This window comes from Numenius arquata, chromosome 32 (assembly GCF_964106895.1).
Source record: "Numenius arquata chromosome 32, bNumArq3.hap1.1, whole genome shotgun sequence".
In the NCBI taxonomy this organism is placed as follows: domain Eukaryota; kingdom Metazoa; phylum Chordata; class Aves; order Charadriiformes; family Scolopacidae; genus Numenius; species Numenius arquata.
In genome coordinates, this window is record NC_133607.1 from 707,732 (window position 1) to 732,501 (window position 24,770).

The 24,770-nt window shown below is 43.9% G+C and overlaps 1 protein-coding gene across 1 annotated transcript; it reads right to left on the reverse strand.

Moving 5' to 3' along the window:
* Window positions 1-12,594: 12,594 nt before the first annotated feature.
* On the reverse strand, window positions 12,595-23,504 carry LOC141476427 (butyrophilin subfamily 2 member A1-like). Its single transcript, XM_074165105.1, has 11 exons — window positions 23,441-23,504; window positions 22,406-22,678; window positions 21,740-21,838; window positions 21,062-21,088; window positions 17,982-18,008; window positions 16,919-16,945; window positions 16,356-16,382; window positions 15,366-15,405; window positions 14,041-14,051; window positions 13,693-13,719; window positions 12,595-13,091 (listed from the first exon to the last, which is right to left on the reverse strand). The coding sequence occupies exons 1-11, from the start codon at window positions 23,502-23,504 to the stop codon at window positions 12,595-12,597; spliced, it is 1,119 nt and encodes a 372-aa protein (XP_074021206.1).
* Between the last annotated feature and the right edge of the window lie 1,266 nt (window positions 23,505-24,770).

Consider the following 24,770-nt stretch of genomic DNA (forward strand, 5'->3'; position numbering starts at 1 on the left):
TCAGACTAAACGAAAAAAAAAACCTTGAAAAAAACCCTTAAGAAAAGGGATTTATTTACTCCAGATGGTGAAAAAAAACAATTTTTCCTCAAAACCGAAATGATGTCCTGACCCACCCTCCCCCCTGAACTGCCCCAACCCCCTCACCCCCCTGCCCAAGATGAGGACTTTGAATTCCTGGAGATCCCGGACCCATAAAATCATCAAGTTCAGGACTTTGATCCGACGTCACCGTGAAGTTGGGGTTTTTCTGCTCTGAAACCTCCTTGTCCCCAGCGGGAAACGGGTTTCCAGTTGGAACTGGTAAAGAACTGGAAGGAACTGGAGATGGAACTGGAAGGAACTGATGAGGACCTGGAGATGGGACTGGAAGGAACTGGTGAGGAACTGGAAGGAGCTTGTGAGGAACTGGAAGGAACTGGTGAGGAACTGGAAGAGGCTTGTGAGGAACTGGAAGGAACTGGTGAGGAACTGGAAGAGGCTTGTGAGGAACTGGAAGGAACTGGTGAGGAACTGGAAGAGGCTTGTGAGGAACTGGAAGGAACAGGCGAGGAACTGGAAGGAAATGGTGAGGAACTGGAACTGGCAGGAACTGGTGAGGAACTGGAAGGAACTGGTGAGGAACCAGAAGGAAGCGGTAAGGAACTAGAAGGAACCGGTGAGGAACTGGAAGGAAGCATTGAGGAATCAGAAGACGCCAGTGAGGAACTAGAAGGAACGACTGAGGAACGTGGAGTCCAGCTCCCTGGGAAGCCCCCAGAGATGAGCAGGAGCTTTCTGTGGAAGTCCCTGGATCGCAGTGTGGAGATACGCATCACCAACAAAATACAGAACATCACCTTGCACAGCCCCAGGTAACTCTGGGGTGGGGGGAGAATGCGGGAAGGGAGAGCCTTTGATGTGGAGGGACACTTCCCCCAGTATCCAAGGAGAAGGTCCGAGGTGGGCTACTTCCCGGTGGTTGGACAATCCCCCCAGTGGCTGGTCCATCTCCAAGTGCTTGGACCAACCCCAACTGGTTGGACCATCTCCTACTGGTTGGATTGTCTCCCACTGTGGTTGGACCATCCCCCCCCAGTGCTTGCCCCACTTCCCACTGGTTGATCCACCACTCCCCAGTTTCCCCATTGCCCCATTTCCTCCTCACCCGTCCTCTTCCTCCCAGGAGCTTCTGCTTCAGTGGCTACAACTCCATACCCCCCAGTCCCCGCATCCCAACTGGTGTCACCGAGAGCTGCCACTTCACCAACTCCTTCATGAAGGTCCGGGGTTGCGTTGGGCTCCTGGTCTACGAGGCCGACACCTTCACCTTGGCCATCCTCTTCTCCAACCCCTCCAACTACAACTTCTACCCCATGGAGTTGGCCATGGAGATCTCTCTCCTCAAAGTCCACCTGGGCGACCTGAAGGCCACCTACACCCGCATGTACAAGGGACAACCAGCCACCGCTGACAAGAACACGGGCTACCACCACGTCAAACTGGGCTCCTGCCAAGAGCCCGTCACCGTCTCTGCCGGCCACGTGAGGGTGATGGCCACCATGTCCAACTCCACCAAGTCCATCGTCAAAGTCATCCTGGAGACCCAAGAGCCTTCACCTCACCTCAACCTTGGGGGACAGCACCTGAAGGGAAGGACACCCCCTGTCCGCGTCACCCCAAATACCAAGAGGGACCTTCTGCCCCCTCAATAAAAGCTTGAGTGAAACCATTCTCGTGCCCTGATTGTGCTAAAACGGGAAGTTTGCGGGGGGCAAGGGCACTTGGGGGTCCCGCAAGCAGTTTGGGGGAGCTCTGATATAACAAGGAAGTTTTGGGGGGGGTTCTGAAATGGCCGGGTGTGGGGGCAGCCATCCCAAGGGCAGGTTTGGGAGGCCTGGAAGGGCCTGGGGGGATTGGGTCAGGCTTCCCAGGGGCTGGTTTGAGGGAGGACAAGGGGCAATTTCACAGGTCCTAGAGGCAATTGGGGGACCTGAAACACTCCTGGATACCCCCAGACATGGAGACCACTATTTATATTATTATTCTTCATATTTACAGAACTATTCCTATTTCTTGTGTTCCTATTTTTTGTGTTGGTCGATTGCCCTATCCTCCTATCGTCCCCGCCCTTCCCCCCCCCCCCTGCAATTTCCCTCCCTTGAAAGCACAGGGGAAAATATCCAAAAAGCCCTTTTTTCCCCTCGAAATCAGCTCCAAAACCTCCCAAACTAAGTCAGACCTACTGAAAACAAAACTTAAAAATGGGATTCATTATTACCAGATGTACAAAACACCCAGCTTTTCCTCAAAACCAAAACCTTTCCCTCATCCACCACCACCCCTGACCCCCCCTCCGACTACTCCCGGGCAAGGACTTTGAATTCCTGGAGATCCCAGACCCATAAAATCATCAAGTTCAGGACTTTGATCCGACATCACTGGGAAGTTGGGCTTTTTCTGTTCCAAAACCTCTTTCTACCGACAGTGAAAGGGTCTCCAGTTGGAACTGGTGAGGAACTAGGAGGAACTGGTGAGGAACTGGAAGGAACTGGTGAGGAAAGCTGAGTCCAGATCCTTGAGAAGCTCCCAGAGATGAGCGGGAGGTTCCTGTGGAAGTCCCTGGAGCGGAGCGTGGAGATCCACGTCACCAACAAAATCCGGAATGTCACCTTGCACAGCCCCAGGTAACGCTGGGGAAGGGGGAGAATGTGGGAGGGGACAGCCTTTGATGTGGGTGGAGACCTCCCCCAGTATTCAAGGAGAGGGTCCCAGATGGGCCACCTCCTGGTTTTTGGACCACCCGCAACGGGTTGGACCATCTCCTACTGGTTGGATCATCTCCCAGTGGTTGGACCACCTCCCAATGACTGGACTATCTCCCAGTGCTTGCCCCACTTCCCACTGGTTGATCCACCACTCCCCAGTTTCCCCATTGCCCCATTTCCTCCTCACCCGTCCTCTTCCTCCCAGGAGCTTCTGCTTCAGCGGCTACAACTCCATACCCCCCAGTCCCCGCATCCCAACCGGTGTCACCGAGAGCTGCCACTTCACCAACTCCTTGATGAAGGTCCAGGGTTGCGTTGGGCTCCTGGTCTACGAGGCCGACACCTTCACCTTGGCCATCCTCTTCTCCAACCCCTCCAACTACAACTTCTACCCCATGGAGTTGGCCATGGAGATCTCTCTCCTCAAAGTCCACCTGGGCGACCTGAAGGCCACCTACACCCGCATGTACAAGGGACAACCAGCCACCGCTGACAAGAACACGGGCTACCACCATGTCAAACTGGGCTCCTGCCAAGAGCCTGTCACCGTCTCTGCCGGCCACGTGAGGGTGATGGCCACCATGTCCAACTCCACCAAGTCCATCGTCAAAGTCATCCTGGAGACCCAAGAGCCTTCACCTCACCTCAACCTTGGGGGACAGCACCTGAAGGGAAGGACACCCCCTGTCCGCGTCACCCCAAACACCAAGAGGGACCTTCTGCCCCCTCAATAAAGGCTTGAGCAAAACTATTCTCGTGCTCTGGTTGTGCTAAAACGGGAGGTTTTGTGGTGTCCCAGGGGAAGTTGGGGGTCCCAGGGACAATTTGGGAGCCCAGATATAATAACACAGGTTTGTGGTTGTTTTGAAAGGGCGGGGGGGGGGGGGGGGGGGCGCTGCCATCCTAAGGGCAAGTTTTGGAGGGGCCAGGAAGGGTCTGGCGGGGGGAGGGCTAGGCTTCCCAAGGGTAGGTTTGGAGGTCACAGGGACAGTAGCTCAGAAGGAGAAGAATGCCCCCCGGTTTTGACCCATTTGGAGGACACCCTGGGAAGGGGTGAAGAAGAGGAGGGTGGGGTGAAAGTTCCCAGAACACCTGTGAGTTGGTCGCACTGCTCCTGGCACTTCCTTTTTGGTGTGATTCCTGGTGGAATACACCTCTACCAAAGGCTGGATTCGATGATCTCAAAGGTCCTTTCCAGCCATGAAGATTCTGTGATTCTGTTTGCTGAGGACACAAAACGCGGAGGCATGGCTGACATGCCAGAAGGCTGAGGCACCATTCAGTGAGATCTGGACGTGCTGGAGAGTTGGGCAGAGAGGAACATAATGATGTTCAGCAAGTGTAGGGGCCTGCAACTCAAGAGGAATAACCCCATGTACCATTACAGGTTAGGGGTTGACCTGCTGGAGAATAAGATCTAAATGTAGGTGTCTGTGTATAAACTAGGTATCCATGTTACCCTGGATGAGGATGTGATAGAGAATCACAGAAAAATCCTGCTTCTTCTTCATTACAGATGAGCAGGTGTGGTCCTTGGGGAAAAATGAGAGAGAACGGGAGAGACGCACTGGTCTGGTTCTCCAACAGCGTCCTTGGAAACTTTTCCAGGGCCCCATCCCAGAAGGCCTGAGAAAAGCAAGGTATTCTGCAGAGGTGCCACACTGCAGCTCACCTGTGCCCAGTCAATTGTGACTGGCACACGTGTGTCCCACACAGAGCACACCCCATTCCCTAGCTCTATGGCTGTGTTACCTTGCACCTGCAATTCATCTGTATCTAACCCCCAACAAACTTGTACTCCGCCCTCTCTTAGCAGAAAACGTTGGTGAACTGCTGAAGGGCAGAAAAAGAGTTGTTTGGTAGGGCAATAAAACTGGAGAAACTGGTAAGTGCTGTAAGGAAGCAGCCAGGGAACACAGCGTGGCTTGCAAGGGTCTAGCATTTACCCTAAATGCATGGAGTACAAGAGGGAGGCAATGCAAGCACAGCACAGGAAAACACCAGACATCATACCAAGCACCTGAAAGGTAGGTCAGAGGACCATAAGGCATCCCCAGGGAAGCCCCTCCCTTTGCTTTACTCAACCCAAAGTCACACTGAGCTGCTCGGCACAAAAGCTCAACTACATATCAAAATGCACAATGACCCACATTCTGAGTACAAATGGCATCTACAGCATCTTTCCATGACAGTCTCTTTGAAGGACAGAGTATTGACATTTATGTCTCAACCATTCAACATTTGGAAAGCAAAATATAAATCTGGCTGTCACTGGTTTTGTGTTTGCATTGTTCTTCTACAACCTTTAATCTCTACTATGCTAAATATTTATACCTGTATTACAAAGATCATTTTAATAAATATTTATGACTCCAAAGGAGACAATGTGAGGATGTAGATGATGGGCAATCTACATCAGAGATGCCTCCTCAGTTCAAAAAACCATACTCCCCGGATCACCACCACACCCACAAGGAAGCAAAGAAGAGTTATATTTGTTGGTAACTCCTTCCAGAGGGGAGGCGAGGGCCCAATATGCTGGGTGGACCCTTCTCATAGGGAAGTCTGCTGTATTCCTGAGCCCGGATTAAGGACGTCACCAGGAAACTTCCCTCCTAGAACCCCCAACCTTGGAGACCAATATTTTTATTATTCTTCTTAATATTTACAGAATTATTCCTATTTCCATGTGTTTGTCGATTGCCCCACCCCCATGTTTCCCTCCCCCCCCCCCAAATTTTCCTCCCTCGAAAGCACTAGGGAAAATATCCAAAAAGCCTTTTTTTCTTCCTCAAAATCATCCCCAAAACCTCCTAAAACAAATCAGACTAAACGAAAAAAAAAACCTTGAAAAAAACCCTTAAGAAAAGGGATTTATTTACTCCAGATGGTGAAAAAAAACAATTTTTCCTCAAAACCGAAATGATGTCCTGACCCACCCTCCCCCCTGAACTGCCCCAACCCCCTCACCCCCCTGCCCAAGATGAGGACTTTGAATTCCTGGAGATCCCGGACCCATAAAATCATCAAGTTCAGGACTTTGATCCGACGTCACCGTGAAGTTGGGGTTTTTCTGCTCTGAAACCTCCTTGTCCCCAGCGGGAAACGGGTTTCCAGTTGGAACTGGTAAAGAACTGGAAGGAACTGGAGATGGAACTGGAAGGAACTGATAAGGACCTGGAGATGGGACTGGAAGGAACTGGTGAGGAACTGGAAGGAGCTTGTGAGGAACTGGAAGGAACTGGTGAGGAACTGGAAGAGGCTTGTGAGGAACTGGAAGGAACTGGTGAGGAACTGGAAGAGGCTTGTGAGGAACTGGAAGGAACAGGCGAGGAACTGGAAGGAAATGGTGAGGAACTGGAACTGGCAGGAACTGGTGAGGAACTGGAAGGAACTGGTGAGGAACCAGAAGGAAGCGGTAAGGAACTAGAAGGAACCGGTGAGGAACTGGAAGGAAGCATTGAGGAATCAGAAGACGCCAGTGAGGAACTAGAAGGAACGACTGAGGAACGTGGAGTCCAGCTCCCTGGGAAGCCCCCAGAGATGAGCAGGAGCTTTCTGTGGAAGTCCCTGGATCGCAGTGTGGAGATACGCATCACCAACAAAATACAGAACATCACCTTGCACAGCCCCAGGTAACTCTGGGGTGGGGGGAGAATGCGGGAAGGGAGAGCCTTTGATGTGGAGGGACACTTCCCCCAGTATCCAAGGAGAAGGTCCGAGGTGGGCTACTTCCCGGTGGTTGGACAATCCCCCCAGTGGCTGGTCCATCTCCAAGTGCTTGGACCAACCCCAACTGGTTGGACCATCTCCTACTGGTTGGATTGTCTCCCACTGTGGTTGGACCATCCCCCCCCAGTGCTTGCCCCACTTCCCACTGGTTGATCCACCACTCCCCAGTTTCCCCATTGCCCCATTTCCTCCTCACCCGTCCTCTTCCTCCCAGGAGCTTCTGCTTCAGTGGCTACAACTCCATACCCCCCAGTCCCCGCATCCCAACTGGTGTCACCGAGAGCTGCCACTTCACCAACTCCTTCATGAAGGTCCGGGGTTGCGTTGGGCTCCTGGTCTACGAGGCCGACACCTTCACCTTGGCCATCCTCTTCTCCAACCCCTCCAACTACAACTTCTACCCCATGGAGTTGGCCATGGAGATCTCTCTCCTCAAAGTCCACCTGGGCGACCTGAAGGCCACCTACACCCGCATGTACAAGGGACAACCAGCCACCGCTGACAAGAACACGGGCTACCACCACGTCAAACTGGGCTCCTGCCAAGAGCCCGTCACCGTCTCTGCCGGCCACGTGAGGGTGATGGCCACCATGTCCAACTCCACCAAGTCCATCGTCAAAGTCATCCTGGAGACCCAAGAGCCTTCACCTCACCTCAACCTTGGGGGACAGCACCTGAAGGGAAGGACACCCCCTGTCCGCGTCACCCCAAATACCAAGAGGGACCTTCTGCCCCCTCAATAAAAGCTTGAGTGAAACCATTCTCGTGCCCTGGTTGTGCTAAAACGGGAAGTTTGCGGGGGGCAAGGGCACTTGGGGGTCCCGCAAGCAGTTTGGGGGAGCTCTGATATAACAAGGAAGTTTTGGGGGGGGTTCTGAAATGGCCGGGTGTGGGGGCAGCCATCCCAAGGGCAGGTTTGGGAGGCCTGGAAGGGCCTGGGGGGATTGGGTCAGGCTTCCCAGGGGCTGGTTTGAGGGAGGACAAGGGGCAATTTCACAGGTCCTAGAGGCAATTGGGGGACCTGAAACACTCCTGGATACCCCCAGACATGGAGACCACTATTTATATTATTATTCTTCATATTTACAGAACTATTCCTATTTCTTGTGTTCCTATTTTTTGTGTTGGTCGATTGCCCTATCCTCCTATCGTCCCCGCCCTTCCCCCCCCCCCCTGCAATTTCCCTCCCTTGAAAGCACAGGGGAAAATATCCAAAAAGCCCTTTTTTCCCCTCGAAATCAGCTCCAAAACCTCCCAAACTAAGTCAGACCTACTGAAAACAAAACTTAAAAATGGGATTCATTATTACCAGATGTACAAAACACCCAGCTTTTCCTCAAAACCAAAACCTTTCCCTCATCCACCACCACCCCTGACCCCCCCTCCGACTACTCCCGGGCAAGGACTTTGAATTCCTGGAGATCCCAGACCCATAAAATCATCAAGTTCAGGACTTTGATCCGACATCACTGGGAAGTTGGGCTTTTTCTGTTCCAAAACCTCTTTCTACCGACAGTGAAAGGGTCTCCAGTTGGAACTGGTGAGGAACTAGGAGGAACTGGTGAGGAACTGGAAGGAACTGGTGAGGAAAGCTGAGTCCAGATCCTTGGGAGCTGAAAGGGAAGCCCCTCCCTTTGCTTTGCTACAATCTTCAAATCCCTCTATGTTAAATATGCTAAATATTTATACCTATGTCAAAGATCATTTCAATAGGTGTTTATCACTCCAAAACAGAGGATGTTACATTTTCAATCAACCACATTGGAAGAACATTCTATATCAACAAAGTAGCGTCCAATGAGGTAAAGTAACTAAAGTAACTAAAACTACAGTACAGAACAGTACCTGATTAACTAACACAAATACTCATAGGGTTTGTTATTAAAATAATGCTTCCTTATCTGCACTAAGATATCCTTCACTTTATTCCTTCTCATTCATTAATCCTCAGATGTCACTTGTGAAGTACTAAATAGAAATACCTGCCCCACAAGACATCTAGAATATAGTCTTTTGCTATTTTCATTGTGTGTCCTTTCTACCAGTAAAAAAGCCTCGTGTCCTTACCTGCTGGAAGGAGTGTCTTGGCTGGAGATTTTAAAGAATACAGGAAGGAACAAGGTGACTTGTTACCGCTGAAGTAGGAGGAGCAACTCTGCACTACTTGGAAAATGATAAGAAATGCCTTTCGCCTCTTGGTGAGAAGTAAAATCAAGGAGTCTGGTATAAGAAACTTCTTTTCTGGGTGTATTGTGTGTCTGTGGCCAGGTTTTGGGAGCAGGGAGGCTGCAAAGGCGACCTCTGTAGTAAAAACTGAGGGGCATGTTGGACTCATTTGATTGGTGCCGGCTGCAACATGGACTTCCCCCAGGTGGAAGCTGAGCGATCCATGAAGCTGGTGCATATCTGAGAAGATACATTTATAATGGGGCAAAATGCAGCACAATGGTAAGGAAAAAAAAAATGTGAGAGAAACAACCCTGCTGACACCAAGGTCAGACAAGGAGGAAGGGGAAGACTGGGGTATAAGAGTTTTGCTACAATGTACAGGCGGCTCTTTTCTCTTAATCAAATGTCTTGTCTTCCCAATCATGCCGAAGTTTGCCTCCATCCACCCATCACACTGGTGATGACATAGTATGCAATGGGTTTGTGACAAAACGGGAAAAAGGACTTCACTGAGAGGTTCAAATTAACAATTTATTTGGACTTCACTCACAGGTCCAATACGTCACTATTGCAAGTTCTATATGTACAATGGCGATTACACTATTGCAATTTAAAAGAAATTTGTGGAATACACTATTGCAACCTACAAGTGATCCAGAAAAGTAACAACACAAACCACAAGCGCGCTAGATATTAATACCTTAAAAGAGTGCACAAATCACGATCTTAATAGCATGCCTTATACCATACGTATGTTTCTTTATCACTTACCCTCTCTCAGGTAAGGTCGCTCAATCCCTGGGAAGTTACCCTGTACAGTGTCCTGGACAAGGGGGGGATGAATCTCCTACAGGCCAGCTGTATCGTCGGAAGATTACCCCCATTTTCCTCCTCAAACCTTGCGGTTTATATTTCCTGATTCTGTGGGGATGCAGGATTATGCCTGAGTGAATTACACTGTCTGGGATATTTACCTCTGGTGGTGTGATGGCCAAGTCTCTGTTGCCAATTTTGTGATGTCTAGCACTCAAAGTCATGGGACTAGTGGTGGGATGGGACTCGGGGCATTTTATTCATTAAGAGAGTTAAGGCTCCATTTGGTTTCGGTTCTTATTGTGAAGCAATCTTGAGACAACCCTGGGCTGAACCGTTTTTGCAGCTCCCTCTCAAGTTATCTCTGCATAGACAAGGCAAGGTGGAGATGAAGCTGAGTCAGATGACAACTCCCTGCATCTCACCTATTGTGCTCTGAAACCGGTTTGGCTGGGTGCTCCTGTACAGATTAAAACCACTCTGCATTTGATAAACTCCTTTCAATGTTTAAATCTGTTCTTGGACCAACCTTATGCCTGATGCACCAGAAGGGAACACATCCATTGGACACCAGCATCCCATCGGGCAGGCTTCTTGCTGCCCCACTCCAGAGGATGAACACATTGGAAAATAAGGATGCATTGGGCTGGAGATTTCAACTGGACATATACTTACACTGAATAAAGCCTAAGTTGAGGGCACCTAAAGTGAACCAACTCTGTACCAGCCTACTTTCTGAACAGTTCCCCTCCATGTATGTAACAGCCACTTTTGATCTTCTGAAAAGTTCTTAACTGTTCTGCTCTGTCACTCTTCCTACTCACACATCTCTCCTGTTCCAGCACGGGTCCTCTCCATGGTTATAGTCTTTCAGGATAACCCTGCTCCACTATGGGCTCTCCATGGACCTCAGCTCCTTCAGGGAATATCCACCTGTTCCAGAGTTGGGTTTTCCATGGGACGCAGTGTGATGTCTCCAGAGACTGCAGGAAAATACCTGCTCCATCACGGATTCTTCCAAACTTTCCATGGGCTGCAGAGGAGTCTCTGCTCTGGAGCCGACAACCCTCTTCTCACAGAGGCCACCCCTGCAGCCTCCCCGCCTCCAGCTACCAAAACTTTGCCATGTAAACCCAGTATCATTTCTAACTGGGATTTGACCATTTTGACATAACAGCTCTGAATGCTTTTCAGAACAAACACTTCAGAGACTGAAAAAAAGTTTTATTCTCCCCTCAGCCTGCCAAAGTTTAACCAACAGGTGTGAAAACAGGAAATAAAATGAAAAGAAAGTGCAGATTATTCGGAGATATCTTTACATACAATTTATTATAAAGGTTTTGTGTATCACAGCATTGTAGGGGTTAGACGGGACCTTTGGAGATCATCTAGTCCAACCTCCCTGCAAAAGCAGGTGCACCCAGAGCAGGCTAGACAGGGATGGCTCCAGGTAGGTTTTGAATATCTCCAGAGAAGGAGACTCCACCACCTCTCTGGGCAGCCTGTTCCACGGCTCTGGCACCCTCAAAGTAAAGAAGTTTTTCCTCATGTTTAGATTGGAACGTCCTATGTTCCATTTTGTGCCTGTTACCTCTTGTCCTGTCACTGGGCAGACTCTTAAAAGAGTCTGGCCCCATCCTCTGGACACCCACCCTTAAGATATTTATAAGCATTGATAAGATCCCCTCTCAGTCTTCTCTTCTCCAGGCTGAACAGCCCCAGGGCTCTCAGCCTTTCCTCATCAGACAGATGCTCCACATCCCTTGGTCATCTTCATAGACCTGTGCCCTTGTGGAGAGGAGCCCATGCTGGAGCATGTCTTCTGGCAGGATCTGTGGCCTCATGGAAAGGACACACACTGGAACAGTTCATGAATAACTGTAGACCATAGGAAGGACTCACATTGAAGAAGTCCAGGAAGGACTCACATTGAAGAAGTCCTTGAAGGACTGTTTCCAATGGGAGGGAGCCCATGGTGGAGCCAGGAGGAATGCAAGAAGGAAGGTGCAGCAGAGACAATGCATTAAGAATTGACCACAAATCCCATTCCTTGTCCCACTGCTCAGGGGGAGGAGGTGGAAGAGTCAGGGGTGAAGTTGAGCCCAGGAAGAAGGGAAGGGTAGGGGGAAGGTGTTCTCTAATTCTAATCTGAATTGATTGGCAATAAATTGAATTAATTTCCCTAATTTGAGTCTTTTTTGCCTATGACAGTAATTGCTAAGTGATCTTCCTGTCCTTATCTCAACCCACAAGCCTATTGTCAAACTTTCCCCTTCTATCCTGTTGAGGAGGGAGATGATAGAACAGCCTGTTGGGCACCAGGTGGCCAGCCAAGGTCAACTCACCACCCTGCCTACACATGAGCATGAGTTTTTTTCTCCAGTTCCAAGTAGTAGAGAACAGGATGTCATTCACTTGCCTGAAGACAGACATCTATTGCCAATTGAGATGCCATGTCACATCTTCCCTCATCTTCAGCTGCTGCTTTAGGAGGGTCTGAGAATAATCCCAGAAATCCCATGCTCTGATAGCCCTGTGGGAGCTCAAACTGCATTAGGCTTCCACATTTGGGCAGCTGAATCTAACTCTTGACTCCCATTCCTTAAGTTAAACTAACTCAACCATCTGCTTACATATAAGGAATTGTTCCTGAGTTTTATGTGATCAGTGGAGCTCACCCTTCTCTCTTAACATCTCTAATAGCAGATCTCCAAAAAGGCTACTTGCATTTCATAGTTCACAATGTGATTGCTATTAATAGTTTTCTGACTTCGTATAAAAATTGAAATTTGTGTTTGTACTCTTCCTGTTAAATCATTCTGATGGGTTTATTATTTAAAAAATGAATACAAAACAAGTGCAACAAAACCTGAAATAAATCCATGTTTGTTTAGTCCAGGTAGAATGGATTAAAATTGCAACATTTAACAGATCTGGGTTAAATTAGTTCCTTAGTACAAGATGAATCTCTAAGAAGTACTTCAGAGACTATTTTCTTCTTGAACATGGTTTTAAAAGCTGATATTAGGTTTTTTCCTTCCTCTCTTTCACATCCTCTGCAATTCACTACATTATTAATTTATTAATCTCCTCCTCGCCCTGGGGAAGGATGTCACAGAGAGGGTAATCTGTTTTAAGTGTATACAGGGCGTACTCCCAACCATTTGCCATCAGAGCCTGGACTGAAGAACGGGTACAGATTCCCAGAAAGCTCCAAAGGGAGAGACTTAAGAAGGCACTTTTCTTCAACATCAAAAAATGAAAGCATGCCAAATTCAAAATCCAGGAAAACACCTACCACACTGCAGGGCTTGCAATTTCTTACATCGATCCCACCAGTTAAGGTGTATTCTCCCTGAGAAAACCGCAGACTGAGTAAATTCCCCTTTGGGAAAGTATTCCTTGTGCTACTACTCAGTGTATTTCTAATTTCCTCACACACCACACCCAGCTCCCACTCTGATTTGTCTCCCACCTCCACTTCCCAGTAATGTTTCTTTTCTGAAAACCCTTCCATAGCTACCACCATTCCTTTGGGGAGGATCTCTTTCTGGGTGGAGGACATCACTCTGTTTTTATCCTTAATGATGAGGCTGGGATGTTTGCACTTCTCATCCAGAGTGATATTAACTTGAGAAAGGAAGGAAAAAAAAAAAAAAAAAGAGTACAAAGCACCAAATTATTTCTGATTTTCAGGAGAACAAACAGTAATCTCAAAGGAAGTGAATAAAGGAGAGAAATGGTAAAATAACAAAAAAAAAAAAATTACACCAAAAAATCAACCCAACAACTAAATACCCCAGGAATATACAGTGTGCTTTTGTCAGACAAAAACTCAATAGCAGAAATAATATCCAGCAGGACACGCCTCTTCTCTGGCTTCACTGTGCCTTTACTAATTGATCTTTGCTCTGACTGAGGGGATCCAAGCTCTCTGGTCAGACCAATCTGGCAGAGGGATTTTTTGAAATAAAACACAAAGCTGAATGTCTCAAAGACAGATAGCACGTAAAAAGGTCCTAATTGGTACAGAAACAATTCACCCCAACTTGTGACACTAAGAAGTGTGTAGACAGAAGATGCATAAGAAAACCTACTTCCCTCTTGCAAGCAATGGGCTTCAAAATCTCCCCAAATCCTGACAGCCTGTGAGTTTTTCATGACACAAGGAATAGACTCTGGAATGTGCATGAAAGAATATGAGGTTAATGGAAGGTGAGACTTGACTTACCTGCATTGCTTTGAGCTCTTCTGAAATCTGCAAGAAAAGATATGATTAATTAAAATTAGTGCAGGATGTTAATATACCGTATTTTACTACAATATAGGGTCAGCAGGGTGCAGATTTGATAAAAAGTTTTCAGCTTTCAACTCACCTAGTTCATTCTGGACATTTTCTGAAAAGGACATAAAGTTATGTTATCCTCATGCATGGCAAGGCTCTTCAAGAGGGTGTCTGTGAGTATTTCTGACACTACTTTACTTAAGTAGTAAGTACTTAAGGCCTATCTGGCCTAGGATTTGGGAAACGATGCTAGCTTAGCCTTGAAGGGCTAGAGGTTACCTAAACCCAAGCTACTCAGCTGGGCTCTGTGTAGAGTCAGGAGAAAGAATGGAACAACAGAAACTGTTTCTTTGCTGTTTCAACCATCATCTGAAACCACTCTTTGATGCCTTCATCTCTCTCTGAGGGAGCCAAGAATACTGCATTAGCCTTGATACCCAAAATGTAGGTAACTAGTTAGGCGAGCTGAATCACCTGCAGGTACATAGAACCACAGAATATTAGGGGTTGGAAGGGACCTTTGGAGATCATCTAGTCCGACCTCCCTGCAAAAGCAGGTGCACCCAGAGCAGGCTAGACAGGGATGGCTCCAGGTAGGTTTTGAATATCTCCAGAGAAGGAAACTCCACCACCTCTCTGGGCAGCCTGTTCCACGGCTCTGGCACCCTCAAAGTAAAGAAGTTTTTCCTCATGTTTAGATTGGAACGTCCTATGTTCCATTTTGTGCCTGTTACCTCTTGTCCTGTCACTGGGCAGACTCTTAAAAGAGTCTGGCCCCATCCTCTGGACACCCACCCTTAAGATATTTATAAGCATTGATAAGATCCCCTCTCAGTCTTCTCTTCTCCAGGCTGAACAGCCCCAGGGCTCTCAGCCTTTCCTCATCAGACAGATGCTCCACATCCCTTGGTCATCTTCATAGCCCTCTACTGCATTCTCTCCAGTCCCTGTCTTTCGTGACCTGGGGAGCCCAGAACTGGACACAGCGCTCCCAACATGGCCTCACCAGGGCAGAGGAGAAGGACAGGATGACCTCCCTTGACCTGCTAGCCACAATCTTTTCAATGCACCCCAGGAGACCATCAGCCTTCTTGGCCACAAGGGTACATTACTGCTTCCTGGTCAACTGGTTGTTGACCAGGACTCCCATGTCTCTCTGGGCAGAGCTGCTTTCCAGCAGGTGAACCCCTATCCTGTACTGGTGCAGGGCGTTATTCCTCCCTAGTGGCAGGGTTGAATACATACAGGACCCATGGCCATGCTTCCAGACCCTGTCAGATGACAAGCAGGAGTTTGATATGGCCAACATGACAAAATGTATATAAATTTTTTTTTTTTTTTACTTCCTTTCAAAAATAGGAATAGGAAAATCTGTTTTCTACTCAACTACAGCAAAAATTAAACCCTTAAAGGTCTGAAAAGATGTTCCCTTGTTATGGAAACAGGTGTTTTGGAGTCCCCAATTGTGTCAGATAAACACTGGATTTTAGTGGCAACTAAGTCTGAGTGTGGAAGAGAACTAAGTGCTGCAATAGCCCTCAAACAGTGGCACAGTTCAGTTCCAAAATGGTATTTCTGATCTCAAATAATTTAAATAATTTTTAAGGACTAAAATTAACTTAATATCCTTACCAATTCTGGCCAACATATCTTGATTTTCTACAAAGAAACAAAATTAAAAGTTAGGATGATTAAATCAGGGAAATTATGGTACACTCAATATGCATTTTGGAATCCTAATATATAGGTTATGCACATATATAGGATTACTCTCCTTATATGTCTGTTTTTATATATATTAATATATATAGGATTAATCTGTTTATCTTTGCAGAAGAATAGGCATGACATATAAGTTTTTCTATGGTATTAAATAATGTATCGCACAAATATTTCAATATTCCTGCACACAAGGTATGACAGAATAAACAAAGGAAAATATTAGATGCAATTGGGGAGTGATTCAGAACAAATAGTTCCCAAGGCTATTTACAGTTCATAGAGGACCATACGAATAGGAGAGTGAAACCTCTCTCAATACCACAAAGGTTGAGAATACATTTGTTTCTTGTACACAAATAAAACCCAATGTCACCATTTTATTGTTCTTAGCTTCACCTGTGGACAGAGCTCTTCACAGTTGCTTTTTGAGAACTCTCTTATTCTCAGTGTTCAACAGGAATTGCACTGGGATTTTTCCCATTATATTCTTTTTAATGCTGAGATCAGATGCTTTAGTCATTACTTTGTGCTGAGACACAATCAATAAAATGTTCCACTTAGCTATTTTTATATATATAAAATTTTTTTCCACTGCTAGAAAATATTTATATATACTCTCCATTTATAGATACATAGATAAACACCTATAGATAAAAAGGGAGAGACTGTGTGTACACATACACAGCTTTTCAATGATCTTTTTGCGATAGGGGAGTTAATCTTCGCAAATGTGAAGTTCTGAGAGCATTTTCCAGCTCTAGTACTCAAAATTGTATAAGACACCACTGTTTTCTTAGAACAGTCACCTGCAAAGCATCTTTCAGGGTATGGTTAAAAGAATAGTGTATGGGACTAAATGCAAAGTAGAAAAAAAAATGTTATTTTACCCTTCTGAAATCTGTCCTCCTCCTCATCTGAAAAACAAAGCAACAAACACAGAAACAGCAGAGAATGTTACATTTTTCAAGAGAAAAAAAACACAAAATGTGAGTGAGAATTTCAGTGTTAAAGAATGTTTTCATTTAGGAAACTAAGGCTTGGCATTAAATGAAAAATATAAATTCAAAATAGGTGGGGGATGAATTGTCCTCTGAAGATTCTCATCCCATAGAAGGAAACCTAGATTATCAGGTATAGATATAAATATATATATATGTGTGTGTATATATATATATATATATATAGATATATATATATATATCTATATCATATATATATGATATAGATATCATATTAGCTTAGACTAGGTATGTAAATTTCATTGGCTAAAATCAGGTGACATTGAAGATAGTAATACCAGACATTATTAATTTAATTGAAAACCCCAGCTTTAGAATAGAATGACATTTCCAGTATGGGTCCTCTTTCATGATATTATGTTTTTAAATATAGAGGATTATTCTAACCAAAGGACACTCAAAACTGACATAAAGTCAAAACACGTTCTTACCCAGTTCCTCTTTGAGATCATCTATCTCTGCAAAAGATTATGTTTAAATATTAAAACACCTTTTCCTTTCTGTTTTTAAAAAACAAAAAAAATACAAAAAACAAACAAACAAACAAACAAACAAAACCCACCCACACAAAAAAAAATCCCAAACACAAATACGTTGAATTTTCTATATGTTCCACTGCGTTCTGTATAGCAAGAGAAAATGAAACCGAGCTTCATAAAGATGACCGGATGCTCCCCAGCTATAAGGCAGCCAGAGTTATTGTCTTCAATACGCTGGTACCTTCCCTTAAGGTGGGAACAAAAGAACAGGTGAAGAAATTCCCCTTCAGTAGAATGAAGTACTTCACGTGACTGAACTAAGGGGAAAAACCCAAACTGATATTTTAATGAGGGTGTGATTGAAGGGCCTTAGCACACCCACGTGCGGACGGCTCTTAGTACTTACCTTGAAACAACCGAACCATGTCCAGATAATATTAAACATGGCTTTATAAAAGCTGTAATGGCTGTTTCTCCATGGTACCATAAAGACTACTGCAAGTTTCAAAATAGTTTACTGGATACTGTAAACTGTATGCTCTGGCATACCCAGCTCACTTGCTCCTCACAGTAAAAGCAATCTTCTTGTTCTACTTTTGTACAATGCAGTCCTAACCAGCCTTTATAAAAAGATCAGAAAACTATTTTTTATTTTATTTTTCAGACACTAGAGCTTAATTCTTTCATTACAGACTGAAATTCAGCATGAACCACGATCCCAAAGTAAGAACACATTAACTCATCCAAATTAACTAACAGAACAATTTGCAAGCTCAAATACTGAGCAGAAAAATATCAGCCCATAGACCAAACTTCTCCATGGAATTAGTTCTCTTCTTCGAAGTAGGTATCGATTATCTTTAAATGTTCAATATAAAAGCAATGATTTTTTTTTTCATTTTATTTTATAAAAGCAAAACATTCATTAATATTTCCTGAGATTTTATGTGGTTCTGAAGGATCAGAGAGATTCATAGATAGAAATCACTGACAAAAATAGATAGAAATCACTTACCTTTTTGTAATTCCTCTTGTGCATTTTCTGTGAACAGAGAAATATTTTAATGTCCTAAACATAACTCCTCAAGCACTTAACATTCAGTTTTAAAGACTACACAGAAGTGATGAAGCCACAATTTGTATAGACTCATAGAATCATTTAGTTTGGAAAAGACCATTAAGATCGAGTCCAACTGTTAACATTGCCAAGGCCACGTCCCTAAACCATGTCCCTCAGCACTATGTGTACAAATCTTTTAAACACCTCCAGGGATGGTCACTCCACCACTTCACTGGGCAGTCTGTTCCAATGCTTAATAACCCTTTCTGTGAAGAAATTTTTCCTAATACCCAATTTAAACCTCCCCTGGCACAACTTGAGGCCGTTTCCTCTTGTCCTATTGCCTGATCCTTGGGAGAAGAGACTAACACCCCCCACCACCACCACCACTCCACCCTCCTTTCAGGGAGTTGTAGAGAGCGAGGTCTCCCCTCAGCCTCCTTTTCTCCAGGCTGAACACCCCCAGATCCCTCAGCCTCTCCTCACAAGACTTGTGCTCCAGACCCCTCACCAGCTCCGTTGATATTCTCTGGACACACTCCAGTGCCTCAACGTTTTCTTGCAGTGAGGGGCCCAAAACTGGACGCGGCATTCAAGGCGCACTGTCACCAGGGCCAAGTACAGGGGGATGATCACTGCTCTGGTCTTTCTGGCCACACTATTTCTCATAAAAGCCAGGATGCTATTTGCCTATATATATATATATAAATATATGTATACACATATATATATATAGTTGTATGTATGCACTTGAATGTATAACAAGGTTGTGTGTGGTTACCACCTTGGACATGTGAATGAAGAATTTGAGCTTGTCGGAGATGTTATAGCCAAGCTGATTAACCTGTACAGTCAAGGCAAAATCAAGCCCAAAACAGACTCTGTATGGCCCTTTGATCAGGTGGCAGATGCCATGAGGCAGATGCAAGAGAAGAAGAATGTTGGAAAAGTCATCCTGGTTCCTGAAGTACCCAAGGAAGAATCCAAAATAGAAGAAAACTAAGGAGATGTGTGCAGATTGTGAATTCATCATTTGATTCCCATTTAATACACATAAATTATTGGTTTTATTTGAATACTAGGTAAAAACTAGACTTCAAAAGTAAACTATTTTTTGTAGACTTAGTTTAAACAAGTGTGGTATAGGCATTGACCAAAACAAAAATAAACCCCTTTTCTCTCAAGTTAAGCCATTTTGTTGCAACATTAGAAACAAACATACTAGAGATTAAGCACAAAACACCCTGTGACATCCAGCCTTGTTTTCTCTGCTGTTACAAACTCTCAGCCATTTAGGGACCATCAACTAAGATCACATTTTACAGAGTCACAGAAGAGTTGAGGTTGGAAGGGGGCTTCTTGAGATCCATCTAGTCCACCCACCCTCCTCAAGCAGGGTTGGCCCAGGGCTGTGTCCAGTTGGGTTTTGAATGTCTCCAAGGATGGAGGCTTCGCAACCTCTCCAGGGAAGCCTGTGCCGGTATTCAAACATCTTCACAGCAAAAAGCCTTTTTTCTGTTCTCTGATAATTTAGTACATACTCAGTTTTACTTCAAAAGTCATACTGATATCATCTGACGGGTGGCAAGGTCTGAGAACTGGATGAGAAGTGTTTCAGGGATGCCTGGATGCAAATTTTAATAAAAGTATCCATAGGTGTGTTCGCACATACACTGTGGGTTTTTTTGTTTGTTGGTTTTTTTTTTTTAATTCTAAAATATATTTTTTTATATGCAATTTTCTGAGTTCAGTTTCTGGGCAGCAGTGCACTCTCTCAATTATGGCAAAGGGACTTTTCTTTACTTTAAAGTTACCATGAGTATAAAACAGCCACTAGATATGTTTTTCTTATACAAGTTAGAATTCCTTAAAAAAAAAAAAAAAGCTTCATCTCGAATATAAAACTGTTCAGAAATTCATGTAAATATTCAGACAAACAATCATGTTTTCATTTTTAAAAATGAAAATAACTTCCTAGTCTGTGGTATTTTTCAAGCAGAATATGTTGGATTCTCCAGAAGTTTACAAAGGCTACCTTTAGCTCAGGAAACTTCTTTTTTTTTTTAAATTGTTTCTATAGTCATCAGAGATCAAAAAACCTCCTTGCACAGTTGAGAGGAATAAGCTGAGTTCCTCCTCTGAACTGCATCCTGATTTTCTTCATTGCTGGTGAGACATGAAAGATGCAAGCTATCTAAAAGAAGCTATATAGCTTTGTTTTACATAGGACTTTTTTTTTTTTTTAAATACAACAAAAAATTCTAGAAAAAAAGTGTTTTATAAGTACCTCCAATTTTCACATGAAACAAAATTTTGTATTGAATATTTTGCATTGAAACTTTTGCCTCTACTGAAAGGTGGAGTGGGTCTTGGCAGGAAAAAAACTGTTCTGTGGACACGCTGAACAGGCTGCCACTTCTACGCCCTGCTCAATCACATCTCTGTGGCATCTTTAACTGAAATCCAACATGGTATTTGGGATGTTCTAAGACTCTTTCTATCACGCTTTCACATAAGGGCACTAGAAATTCTTGTACTGCTATAAGGAGACTGGACATGACACCTTGGGGACTGTCAAAAACTCATTTTTCTGGAAATAAAAAAGTTTTAGATAGACAGGTTAGGGGCAAGAAAAGGTGAAGGTTTTTGCACAAAAGGTGACCCATACCAAAAGCTTATTACCATTTTTTTTTTTTTTTCCAACATCTGCAGGCAGAAAAGCCAAGGTTAAATGGGATGCAAGAATTCCTTCATTTCTCATCAGGAGCAGGAGTCAGCATTAGGACAGTCTTTCTGTGTTGGCTGAACATAAGGTGACTTTCTCCCAAAGACACCCTCGCTGGAGCCTACAGGTAGATAAGGTCAAAGTCCCAATCTCTTGAAGTCTGTCATAAAACCACCTTAGGAATACAACTATTTATGCCCATGGTTTCTGTCACTGGTCAACATTTCTAGTGTTGCACATGTCTTTCAAGACGTTCATGATGAAATACAGTATTAATATGACTTTTAAATACAGTAATAATATGACTTACTTTCACGAGTAGTCATCTTGCTGTTCTCTGAGAAAGAGAGAGGAGAGGCAGAGAGAAGGAAAATGTTACAATACTTCTTGCTTGTCGGTTTTCAAATGAAACTTCATATTTCATATTTTATTTTTAAAATATGTTGATTTGCATTGACTTGTATCTTTCATTAAAATACTGAGAAATCATACAGAACTTAATGAATAAAACTAGTAATACTGAAAGCAGAAAAAAATGCAGACTTGACATGCTGTCTTGGCAACAGATTTGTGTTGTAGACCCATCTTAGTTAGAAAATAGCTTATAAATCAATAAAATGACTTACAAATAAATTAAGCCAGTGGGTATATTTGGGTACATGAACATACTTCAGTTACTTGCAAGAATTGCTTATTTCAATAAGGAGGTTAACTTGCAACAATAATTTCGCTACAGCAGTATGTCAGTTCATTTTGGCAAATGTGATTGTACAGGTTTATGCCCCAAAATATTGGAGTAATTAAGAGATGCTTAAAAATGAATATATAAAGAAAGCAAAAATACAGTAAAAATCCATGGTTGGAGAAACACAAAGATGATTGTTCATTATCCTGTACCCTTCTCCCCAGACAATTCTGGACATGGCGATGTTGCCTTTCAACTTGATTGTATGAAGCATTCGTCACTTCAGCATTGAGTGGAACTTACTTCTGAGTTTATAAATTGCAGCAATAACCAGGAATACGCCCAAGAGCAGGATCACGATAAAAGCCGCCAGCCAAGGGGAGGTGGCAGGAAAGAAGGCATCTGCAAATTATTTCAGATGATCGGTTATAAACTTCCATGAATAATAAACTTTATACTTTGATTACATGGCTAAAGTGAAATAAAACTAACTTGGACCTAAATTTCATGCCTAAACACCTGCCAGAGCAGGTGACTTTTACATCCCTCGACTATTTCACAAAGTGCCAGTGATTTGTGTAAACCGCCGTGTTAGAACAGAATAGAATATTAGATGTTATAGTAGTAGAAATAGAAAGTGGAAGAAAATGAGAGAAAGAGAGAGAAATGGAACAATGCAATCTCCTTGCAATTGAGAACAAGCACCATTGATAACAAGATTTCATTTCCCCCAGATGGTATTACCCCCATGGAAGTGAATTTTTACTATTTATATTTTGTCAACATTTGGGAGTTGCCCCTGGAAACTAGTGGTGGTTCAGTGTAAAGATCAAGATATATCACAGAAGAAAACTTCTGTGAAAACTGATTATTCTGTTCCCCAAGAAATTTGTGTTCCTGAGGCAATCTGCCCTGTATGCAGCAGCTCACTGTTTCTCCCATGACACAAGGACACAAGCTCATACTCACTCGCAATGACAACTGAAGATTCTGTTGACGTTTTCAGCAGTTTATCAATTATTTTGCAGGACATGGAGTTTCCAGATCCTGGTTTCAGAATGATGGAGCTGCTGGCATTAGCAGTGGTGATGTCGGTGGTGAGAGGAGTCCCAGTGAGATTATCTCCTCTACCATCTGTCCACAACACCTGAACTTCAGAAAACAACCTCACAGAGAAACATTTGAGTCTAATACCATCATCCTCATAACCATCCAAGACAAGCAATGGATCATGGCCATCACCTACAGAAGAGAGAGACAAACAGGTGAACTGTGGTCAGCAATCACAGTGGTGGAAGGGGGAAAAATCTGTGAGAAGTTCTGCATGTATGATGCTCTGTAAGTGCTTTCCTCACTGAAATTGCAGCCCTTGTCCCACGGCATTTGCACGTCCTCCCACAGCTGTGATCAGTAGCAGCAGCTGCAAATTTGAGGATGAAGAAAAGGAAGAAAAGCACATAGATGCATTTGAAACACAAGTCATTAAAAGCCTTCCCTATTTCAAATGATCGGCATCCAACACATCATACAAGTCAAAATTACTACCAATTCCCTTTGTAATGTTGACAACATTAGGTTATCTAGATATGTTCATCTCACCAGACTTTAACCACCTACAAGATAAGTATCTCATTGGGCCAATCATCTTGTAGAGAAATTGTGGAGCAACTGCATTCCCTACAGAGCGGTTCATTCTCTGGGAAGATGGGAATCTGGGATACATCAGTTATGTTATGCTTTGGGAGGGCCTGTCTTCTCCTACTGACTTCACAGATACCTTAGATAGATAGCTCTCAGGTAGGTGCTCAGTTTTAATGCCTGAAGTTGAGCACACTAAATCCCAGAACATGCATCTGTGTTCACATGAAATCCAAAGAAATCATCTAAATCTGGACTTCCTTCAGTGGAGAAGAAAGTCATAAGGGCCATCAGTTCAGAACTATTCATGGTCTCTAAAATGGATTAAGTACAGAGTGAAATTAATCCTTTACAGAACAAAGTTACCTGCAGTGAGATGGTGTGTAGATACCAATACGAAGATGAAGATGACTGCTGCCAGCTTTCCCATATCTACATGAAGACAAAAGTCTATGTTTGAATGCAAAATAAATGACATGGGGTCCTGCACAGTTGAGTTACATCATACCCAGGTTCACTCTAGCATCTCATTGCCTGCTTATGTGCGCTACCCACGTTCCTAGTGCTCCCCAGATGAACTTGGGGAGTGATCCAGCAGCCAGAGAAGTCCTATGACTGTTCTTATGGTCTGTAAAGAGAACCTCCAACACTAGTTACTGGTATGAAGCTCAAATCCTCAACTGGGCACACGTGTCTCATTAGTAGCACCAGTTGCAGACTTGAGATGGCTCCTTGGAATTAAAAGGCAAAGACAACACAAGGTAGAAAAGCCCAGAACATAAATTCTGCCTTAAAAAAAACCAAACCAAACCAAAAAACCACCAACCAAAAAACCCATCACCAACACAAACCCAACGAAAAAAAAGGACACATTGGTATTTTGGAAATAACCATTTTTTTTCCTCAAATATTTGCAATGAAAATAGAAAGAAAATTTTCTAAATTAGCCAGGATTTTAAAGCAGAAGTTTCCAAGATTTATGTAACTAAAACCACCCTTTCTCTCTCTTTATATATGTAGATATAAAATGATATATAAATATAATTCAAATACAAATGTTTCACTTTGGCAATAGTAAAAATTAATTTTTTAAAAACCACAATTAAAAAAAAGGAAAAGAATTTCCTTTGACCTAGCAAACACAATAAGCTCTGCACCACGTGTCCAGGTAGGTCGTGGATTTGCTTCTCTCCTCCCCACCACACACACTCCTCTTTTTTTGCAATACAAAATGGAACCTCTCATTAGTTAGGGCCCATCCAAACTTCCTGAAGGATTTACTGAGTTTTCACTGGTCATAATAACTAAGACGACTAAAAATTCTCAACACATACTTTCACGGGAGGAGAAAATGTATCATGATCCAGAGGTGGCTGTTTTAACTCACTTCTGATAAAGGGAGACCAGGAAACGAAATTATGTTAGAAGCCTAACACTTAGCTAGCTAATGATGCATAGTATGAGCCCTACTTCTTTTCTCTTTTTGAGACACAATATAGTCCATTCCTATAGCCATTAAAAATGTGAGATTTCAACATATTATTTGTTCTCATAATTTCCTCTTTTTTGAGCCTTCACACACCATCTTCAGGTCTTCCTCTGCTGCCGGGATAACTAGAGAAATTGTTCCACTTTGATTTTGTATCACAGCTGAGTCATAGAGCTCCAAGAACTGAGATGCTTGGGATTCAAGGAA

Coding starts and splice junctions, on each gene's coding strand:
- LOC141476427 (XM_074165105.1), bottom strand. CDS start 23,504: ATGGGAAAGCTGGCAGCAGTCATCTTCATCTTCGTATTGGTATCTACA. Junction 18,009..21,061: donor CAAGATGACTACTCGTGAAA/GTAAGTCATATT, acceptor CTCTGTTCACAG/AAAATGCACAAGAGGAATTA. Junction 16,383..16,918: donor TGATCTCAAAGAGGAACTGG/GTAAGAACGTGT, acceptor TTTGTTTTTCAG/ATGAGGAGGAGGACAGATTT.